Here is a 10,181-nt window from a genome sequence, read left to right on the forward strand (position 1 = left end):
TATAGCTTGGATTGTGATTGTAAGACTGTACGAGAGTAGTAGTACTCGTACGTTAGATTGTATGATTTTGAAGATATCTATTTGTAGAAGAGGTTTACATACGTATTGTCTTGATACTTTTGAGATGTTCATATTAAGATTTCGTGATAATAATAGATAACGCTAATTAAGGTAATACCGTGAGAGTTGCATTGTGGTGCTTTAATTAGACGCGTGAATAATGAATAGCTCGCGCGATGATAAACTGTTATCTTGTGACTTAATTGGCTAGATATAATTGTAATGCGTAAAATTCATTCTGTAACAAAGGGTATATAAACCGCTAGCTTGCGCTATAAATATAGTCCAGAGGTAGTTCTATTGGAGCTAGTTAGTACTTGGTAGTTGTAAGGCTAACCTAATCTTATGTAATAAAGTGAAGTTTACAAGAAACTGTAGTTCTTTTGTGTTTTTGAGAAGACACTTAATCACAAACGCGAAGAAAAGTGTTACACTTAATCAGTTGTCTGTGGAGTACCGCCGAGAAATCGAGTTCCCATATATCGCTGGCATAGAGACTGAAAAACTCTGGGATAGTAGTCCGATTTATTATACTTGCACTAGAGTTCTTGACAAAAATCTTAGCTACAAGTAAGAGTTGCGACAGTAGTAAATGCTTTAGTTTTTCTCTAACTGTGTAATCACTTTCGTTTTATTTGCTATAATATAGTAGTCAACTATTATGGTAAAATACCAGGTAACTAACGTAACAATTCTATCCATTAATGGATTTTTTGCTTACTATTGCTTCACGACCGTTATCGCGCAGTGATTTTTGCTTACTAATGCTTTTCTTATTTTCATCAGATAACAAATTTTGGTCTTTGTTGAGAACATCGCTATGAATGAAATCATATATTCTTATGTAAATAAATGCATAGTTAAATAATATTATCCAAGTAGTGATAATTAATATTTATGTAGGTTTACTGCAAATTGACTGATTTTTCGATGAAGTTAGAGTTCAGTTTTGCCCAAGAGAGACTAGTAATGCTACTGTTCGTCCCCATCAGGATTTAGTGTCGTACCGTAGGTAGATGTTATGACCATCTTTATTAGACTATAAAACGCTCTATTTACGGATTATACCTGTGTCTCGAACTAGTAGCTATAATATATTTGCTTAGAGGGCCTTGTCTTTAAAAATTGAGAATCAGAAGTTCAGTAATCACGCTGCTATATATGTATCGCTCTTATTCCTACGACTGTTGACAGATTCCAAATAGGAGTCCCTAACTTCTCTTCAACATCTTAAGCAATTCAGTAACAAGATATTCTGGACTAACAAGTTATAATCGTGAGCAGATAGTTTATGTAATAGTTCGTGTCAATATCAAACCTGGCACTGCAAAAGTTCATTACATAATTTTTAGCTATCGTACTCTTTACAAACCTGCTGCTAATCAATATCATTATCATCATCAATAAGGCGAATAGTGAAATAGAGTAGCCAATATAAGTGATATAGCGGAGGTAGGTATCGTGAGGCCCAATCAGCCCCTATAATCAAAACACGATCAATGATTTCATAGCACAACATTAAATCCGGACATATAATATCGTGATATGTTGTGTCATTATGTCTTCTAAAGTGTGTTGTTCGAAGAATGTCACTCAAAGAAAATACGCAATATGAAAGATTTAATACATAAAATTTATCTCGCTCTTAAGTTCCTTCATTAAAATGCAATTTACACGTAACTAGTATGCGAAGGCTTATTGAATCTCAACTTCTAGGATAATCCATAATCTACAGCTAGGTTTAATTCATGCAAAAGGCAAATGCCTTGATAAATCGATGTATTTCTATATTCTCATTAAACTGTTTGTATTTTACGAATATATTTATATCTGGTATCAATAAATATTTCTGATTTACCTTGGAGCCTTGCATAAGGACAGCGAAACTCGTAAAATGATTGGTTATGCAATGTACCGTGCTAGAATTATAACCTATCAAATCTGTTCCATACTGCGACCATTGCCTGTAAACATGTTTTTAATTTAATAAAGTTTAATCAATACGATTAATATGAAAAATCAAGATCTTCACATTAAGAATTCCTTATTCTAATCTCAAGTGAAAGAGGAATAAATGTTAGGTTATCTATTTTAATAAACAGGTAAGTTAGATTGATGTTTGTTACAAAATACACTCAGGTATTATTAACATAATATCGAAGTTAGATAGACAAATTATCTTACGTATTCTCCCAATATACACATCGATAGGGTGGATGAGGCTAATAGTAAAACGGTCATTACAGTACTTAGTTAGATTTAATCAATTTAAAAAATCAACAAATCGGTATGAATCAATTTAACTAACCTTTCGAGATCCTATTTTAAGATAAAAATGAACGGGTAAAGTAAAGTTTTTGTCTTGGAGTGGATACATTGAGCAAGACAAGATACTAGAAATTATAACGCTGAATGAAACATTTAAAGTATTGCTTAATATGAGACATATTGAATACTGCTAGCAAAGTTGAAGGAATAAAATTTAAAAGTAGTCACTTTGCATTATGTATGTTACTGACCGTAACATTTGCACAAAATATAATAAATCTAGAGGTACCTGCTACTATTTTCGTTAGTATTAGTTTTGGTCCAACTTTCTTGGATATTATACGATCGTACTACCACAGTGACAGTATCAGCTAAAAAATATAATAAAATTACTAACAAATAACGATATCAAATAATGTAGAGTAATGAAATTGTATAGATATAATTTATTCGCCTATAGATTCACAATGCTTTCGCATCAATTAAAATTATGCTTCAAAATTAGCTAGCACATTATCAGAAAAAGGTAATTAACCTATAACATTACTTTTATATCTTATTTAACGAAGCTTTGCGAATATATGATTATGAATACATCATATATCACTGAAAATATTCGATACCTTGGCTAGAAAACCGAAATACTGATCTGGGAATTCTCACTTCTGCTACTGGCTCATTGGATAGTGACAACGCTAGATTGATGATTGGTGTTTCATCCGATGCGGAGATTTTATAAGCAATTAGTTCTAGCACATAATATGCGATGCAAATAGCATTAGGATATATGACAGGATGAAAAGTCAGTAGTGGATGAGTTAATGTAGTTTCTCTTTCCGTAAATTATTATAAAAGTGTAGATTCGAAGTTAAAACTGTGGTAAAGTTTCGATAAGTAGTGTAGACAAGGACTTAATTATCTGAGTTTGTAATGAATTGATAGAGATATAACTATCTCTAATAGAAATAGAAGTACACATTGCATTGCATTGGTGAAATAGTATGTTGTGATAAAACATTATTTCCAAGAGCTCTCTTTCACACTAAATCATACGACTGAAATACTACTGTATGATAAACCTATGAATAGTTAAGTAAGATTTTTATTGCCTCAACTGGACTGAGCCAAAGCTATAAAAGCCGCCTATTTGGTGCAATTTTTATTCCCTTATCCTTCATTACCTGATTGAAGGTTCTGATAAATGTAAAATTATTTACGTAGCTCTTCTATAAGTACGAGTAATCATAACTTTTGTGTAGTATTTAAGTAAATCTGTAGTCTGTATTCAGACTGCAGTTTCCTTTCCAATCTGGAGAAAGTTGAGATAAAGTAGTCTTGGTTTAAAGCACAGTTCTACGTGGTAGTGAATGGAGCATATCGTTGCAATAATCTATCTAAAACTTACGAAAATTAGGCACAATTTCGTACATTTTTAGTAACTTATTATAATCATCAATATCAAGTAAATGATTAAACAATTTCGATTTAGTCGAAAATTATAGCGATATGCTAACTCGTCAATGACAAGTGATTATGCAACACTTATTTTAATGAACATAATAATAAAGACTAATTATAAAGAAAACAAATCACTATTAATAATTTATGGAAATAAAATGGTATAAATTCGAAATCGTAGCATGAATGAAAAGATCAATTTTACGTTATTTACAGTAAATGAAATAAACACCTGAATTTGGTGTCAACAAAGTTAGTCGTGTCGTGATGTTGGCTTCATTAATTTGTCTTGCTAAAACCGCATCATTGTGATCGATTTGCTTTAGAACAGAACCAAGACTCTTTAATAAGACAAAAAATTAATCTCGATCAAGCATTTAATATCTATAATCTTTTACAAAATAGTCAAGACATACAAGATATCATTATATTATCTCATTTGTAAGCCAATTAATCTTTTGAGCAATAAATTAGACTGCATCGTTTTAAAGTATGAAATTTTTCTCCCTAAAGTCCTAAACTATATCAAGACTTGACTAACCTTATTGACGCCATTAGCGATATTTGCAATAAACTGGTCGTTGGCCAGTTGTATCTCCTTTACCTATAAGATAAAGATAAAGATTTAACATCTCAATTTATATTGTAAGATCGAGAAACCTTTATTAGCTTATACTAACGAATTCGTCATTATGGATACAATTGTTACATCCTTACAAGAGGATTTACACCTTAAGCCCATAATAGTACAGTACTAATCAATAGCATGTCTGAATTTAATCACAAATGCCTTATTAATAAATTTAAATAGCTATGAGTTATTAACCTAGCACAAGAGTTAATTATTAGCTTTAAAAACAATAAGCTGAGCGTCCTATCTAAGAAAGTAACATTCAAAAACCATAGAGATACCATTTCTTGCAGATAGCATACCATATTACTTTTAAAATTAAAAGCAGAATATTTAATATGCTATCCCTGCTATTAACCTTATCATTTGTCATGAAATCAGACGCAATAGAGTTTCCATTATTCAATGAAGGAGACGGATTGAGTGTAGGGCTTGCGGTAACTGACGTAAAAGACAATATTTATAATATAAATAAGAATCGTAAAGTGACAGGGTCTTTATAAAATTTATAGTTATGCTTTCGATCAGCGTAATATATAACTCGTACGATATTTCGTTGGAACAATACATTCTGTAAATATGAACTTATTAGTTTATATTTCATTAGAAAAATTAATAAATCCATTAAATTAGTTCTGCAAGATTACTAGTTATTTTACGGTACGATAGATCTTTCTGTCATATTATACTTGTAATGAAGCGTCTTCTCAATAAATTTAACAAGAACCACAGTTTCTAATAAACTTCTTCTTATTATATAAGATTAGGTTCGTCCTACAACTACCGAGGACTATCTCACTGCAATCAGAATATCTCTGGACTATCTGAATTATTGCAGCAATATTCACGATTTATATACAATTAGTTACACCGTGATTTTTCTTCATATACAATCATGTCATACCAATTTAATTACAAGATCATATCTAAGTTTACTATCGCGCTATCAATTCATCATTCGCGATTATAATTAAAGCGTCTCAATACAAATCTCACAGTACTAACAAAATAAGTGCAATCTACTATATTATTATTTCAGAATCTTAATATAAGCATCCCAAAACAATTATTACAGTTCGTACTGCAAATATTATCCACAATTAGACACTTATGTAATCTTGTAATCTAGCGTATTTATCTATTTTCTTGTTATCCTATAATCTTAATCTTGAACTTATTTAAGGCTGCACTGCAATACTATATAATTACAAAAGAGTCACTAGAATATTCTAATTACTGTATTACTGTTATTGGAAAGGCGTCCAATAATAGAATGAGTACATAGGTATATCGCTAGAGGACAGCAGACTTTATATTACGTCTAATGATACCTGAAGAAAACCTGCTAGAATATACTGACGGCTGCATCGCTGGTGATAAAAGAGTATCTGAATAATAAAGCAAGTCTACAGATGTACGGCTGGGAAAATATCCGTAAACATCACTGGTTTTCCTGTACTCTACGTGAATGAAGAAGTATGCATTAGCCACTATTGCAAAATAAAATAATATCAAAGTTTTACTCGAGTTGTCAAATTTACAGCAACAAGTTATCTTCTATATTAGCTACATATAACGTCGTAAAATTAGTTCATGATGATCATACTTCATTAAAAGTGCATTCTTATTAAATATGATACAAAATTTAAATACTGAATCACACATACCGCTTACTGGCAATATAGATGGATTTTCTTGCTTAATTAAAGTAAGATTATGACTGGAACTAGTGGACCGAAGTGACTGTTCATCATTGAAGTTATAAAAGTGGATGCCTCAATATAAGTTGTATTAGTTGCGGAAATAAAACTTGGGATGGCATATACTATTAAATTGGATGATGACCGCTGATGATGGTTTGTAACTTTTTCTACATCCGATATACTTGTACTAGCAATGGAGATAGGACCTAGTTACAAGGAATTTGATCATAAATCATGAACAAAACTTGAAACAACGCCTAGAATAAATGAGTATACGGCTAATTCTACCAACAACTATTGCAGCTAATAGATTTTAGTGATACCTGAGTAAATGTGTGATTCGTTAGGAGTCGACGCCGTTAATTCCGCCTGGTTTGTCATATTTAGTGTTAAAATATCAGAATTATCATTATTTGTAATAGTGCAAGATGATTCTAAAATACCCTCAGACTGCGTCGAACTAAATATAAAATCCAAACTACTACCAGATGTTAACAACTGTGATTTACTCATCGGTATGGCTATAATATTATTGACAAAACTAGCTGATGAAGAGGATGATATAAATGAATTCTCATATGTATTTGAATTGATGCTTGCGTTTGAAACACCCATCTCATTGATCGCAGTGGTTGTTGCCGTCGAAATGGTAGCGTCATAAGATAAAGTTGATATCGCTACTGAAGGATGTAACTCGCTTGAGGAATCATCGGAGCTTACTGAATAAGAAGACACTACGCCAATCGGCCTTTGACAAATGTATCTACAAGCATCGCTGCAGTTATTATTAATCCAGTCAAACTTATTTGATGGCAAACTTCTAGCAGAAACGCATCTATCACTCGTCCGCTTTGGATAACCCTTCAACCAAAACTGTTCACCATTGATTACACTTTCATTGGTTGCCAACCAATGATAATCCTCGATCTGGTTGTTTCCTGCTATGTCACTTAGTCCAATCCAGTAACGTCCTGTAAATTGTAGTATTCCCTTTAGGTTATCATGAATTGCAGTGGTATCGTCGACTGCTAAATCGCCGCTAGGAAATTGCTGACAAGCGATTCGAGCATCTTCGAACGATTCAACGTCCGAGAAAGATTTAAAGCATCGATTACTTATTTCCGTCCATCCATCAGCACATTCCTCTGTTTAATCAAGAATTAACTCTTTAGCTAAAATTTTCTCATATACTGTAGTCCTGCATTAAAATAAGTGATATATTAAAGATCCGGACAAAGTAGTTGGAAAGTATAAGCTTGTAGTACTAATAAATTGCTTTTTCAACGTTGAACTTCTTAATATCCAATTAAATTTTACAGCAGCAAATATGGGTATAGCTAGAGCATTATACATTTCTTTCGAAATTATCAACTTCCTTCTGTAGATATGCGAAATAATTACAGTTCAGTCTTGCAGGTAAAACTGAGGTAGACGCAAATGCATTAATATCCTACACAATTAGATATTTAACTGAAACAGCCGTACTGGAATTGTTTGATACCCTTCCTACTATATTTTTTTTTTTAAGTTTTAAAACTGCGATAATAACAAAAAGGTCATAAATATGATCTTGGATTTTATCATCATTACTTCAAACTTGCTTTTGAATATCATCTATATTGCAGAAATATTTTAGGCGTAACGACATACGGCCATAAACACCTGAAGATGTTTAAGTAAATTCCTCTTTTTAATCTAATTCGATGCTAAAGCGTTGCTTGCTACCAACATTAGTATCGTCACAGTTAAAATTATGACAAAATGTAAAATTTTCAAATATCTTTTCCAATTAATAAGCATTTTCTGAGAAAATTTTTCCTTTCATTCAATATTTAAATTCCATAATATAATGGTTTTTGTTAAAATCATTGTTATCGTTGATTAAATTCATTAATTTACTACCGATTAGTCACGAACTCGTTACTTCCAGCAAATAGACAAATTATTTTACGATTAAACTAATCACGTTCTTAGGCAGCAAATCTATCAGTTATTTCTATATTCAATCCAAGGCATAAATTATTTATATTATTTATCGTTCAATATTTTAACAAACCTTGAGCAATGACGACGCGTAATGCTATACAAAGGATCTAAAAATAGATTAAATAAAGATTTTAATTCCTATAATAAAAGAGAAACTACTATCAATCATTACTAATTTCATCTTATAATTTCAGGTCATTGTTGTATCCGTTATAATTATTTCTTTGTGCATTCATGGAATAACAGAGATGAATACTGTAAAAATGATATTATGCTACTGCCATTACAGTTTTAGTTAAGATAAATTAGCTTACTTAAAGAACTTGGCAAAAATTAAAATTTTACTAAAAATTTACTTGAAAGTCTACACGAAAATTGTATATTACTATGATTAGTATTATCAGATTTAAATCAAAACTACCTAATCGATTAGAAAAAAGCATAGGTTTATACAGAATGTAATATATTTAAGACTACATAAAATTGAGATAATAGTATAGAAGGTTGCTAGCTGTCATTTATGACATTTTCACTCCTTTGTATATGATCTCATGAACGTTCTTGTCAGATAAAAATTATGAGTAATTTGTAGTCTAATATTTCTTCTTTGGTATACTGTAAGGTAGTACACGATAACAATTGACAGTAAATACAAAGACAGAAATACAAACTATGAGAAACAAAAATCCAAGGCAGAAAACTGAATCAAAGTCGTATCAGTCTCGAAGTTAAATTGCATTTAATTGGATATAATGGAAACCTGCTAGCGAAAAATAATGTTTCCCTTGAACGTTGAACTAAAGCCCCTGAACTACAAAATCGCTCTTAGGGATGACCATAACATAGAGACTAGGCAGAAGCATTAAAGTTCACAAGCTACAATTATGCGCGTTATAAATGCATATAATTGAAGAGCAGGGACAGGTGTACCCATTGGGTAAAAAATTATATCAAAATAGAATTGAGAAGTACAGTAAGCAGACATGAATACAGTTATATTCTAACCATATACCGGTATGCAGTAGCAGGCATTCTTGTTGTAAAATTTAAATGAAATACAGACATTAATATAGTATTCTACCATATGCTTACCAAAATGATATCCATCTGGTCTTTCTACCAAGATAGAAAAAAAGTTGCAATACTAACTAACTATGCAGAATAATTGACGATTTACTTGTATTAGAGTAATACTATTTGTCAACATCCATATGAAATTGGAAATGAATCAGATACCTAAATGTCACTATTTTTATTTCAGAAGGAGTACACCCTCTAATACACTGTCGTCTGATCTAATTATTTTAATTTGTAAATATTTATTTTAAAGTACAAGAATTAAGCAAGCCTATACATCAATCAATTACAAATATTAAGAGCGCACAATAATGACCAAATGGAAAAAATTTATTGTGCAATGTGTTCTTTTATGCCTATTTAGCAGCTAAGAACATCACATACAGTTGAATATACTGTACGCCTAGTCCCTAATCTGAAAATATCTTAATTATCAACTCAATCAAAACAATAAGATTGCTTCTTTTCAATTTTCAATACATTTCATATAATGGCAGTAACGTAGTTCAAGCTCTGGTAAGGCCAATTTTCACATAATACCCTGTTATATGTAGATGTAGTACAGTATTTGCTTATTAGGATTTACGGTATAGAATACTTAGATTGTGAAGTTACTTCCATTAATAGGTTTGCTATAATTTTAGTGCATTTTGTATTAAATATAGATATTGCTACTTAAACGTGTTAAAACACACATTAATTGTACCACATGTAAAGTAATTCGGAAATATATAAATACACGATTCTGATTGATCAATAAACGATTTTCAACTAAACCTACTACCGATTATCACGAACATAACGTACCGTATCCGTAGTAATTATTTTCTGTGCGCAATACGATATTAGCGTACTGTAATTCGATGCTACCCCTTCATTCCTGTTCACTGACATGTCTTTATTAGGATCTGCGTGCAGGTAGTAGGACATCTTCTGTACTATGCTAATAAAAAATTAAGATTTTCTTAATGCAAATCGATCTCGAATACCTCATTGGA

The 10,181-nt window shown here is 31.3% G+C and overlaps 1 protein-coding gene across 1 annotated transcript in view; it reads right to left on the reverse strand.

Moving 5' to 3' along the window:
• TRIADDRAFT_60119 (uncharacterized protein) overlaps positions 1-9,213 on the reverse strand; it is a gene marked incomplete at both ends in the record, with an annotated part of 13,056 nt that extends 3,843 nt beyond the window's left edge. The window contains 14 exons of the mRNA XM_002116196.1: positions 782-878; positions 1,129-1,176; positions 1,433-1,539; positions 1,919-2,024; positions 2,245-2,282; positions 2,369-2,468; positions 2,618-2,699; positions 2,952-3,077; positions 4,019-4,127; positions 4,328-4,390; positions 4,776-4,858; positions 6,444-7,265; positions 8,177-8,213; positions 9,199-9,213. Of these exons, the coding sequence (XP_002116232.1) occupies positions 782-878; positions 1,129-1,176; positions 1,433-1,539; positions 1,919-2,024; positions 2,245-2,282; positions 2,369-2,468; positions 2,618-2,699; positions 2,952-3,077; positions 4,019-4,127; positions 4,328-4,390; positions 4,776-4,858; positions 6,444-7,265; positions 8,177-8,213; positions 9,199-9,213 (1,833 nt within the window). The remainder of the gene's footprint in view (positions 1-781; positions 879-1,128; positions 1,177-1,432; positions 1,540-1,918; positions 2,025-2,244; positions 2,283-2,368; positions 2,469-2,617; positions 2,700-2,951; positions 3,078-4,018; positions 4,128-4,327; positions 4,391-4,775; positions 4,859-6,443; positions 7,266-8,176; positions 8,214-9,198) is intronic.
• Between the last annotated feature and the right edge of the window lie 968 nt (positions 9,214-10,181).

Source organism: Trichoplax adhaerens, genomic scaffold (genome assembly GCF_000150275.1).
Source record: "Trichoplax adhaerens TRIADscaffold_14 genomic scaffold, whole genome shotgun sequence".
NCBI classification, from domain to species: Eukaryota; Metazoa; Placozoa; class Uniplacotomia; order Trichoplacea; family Trichoplacidae; genus Trichoplax; species Trichoplax adhaerens.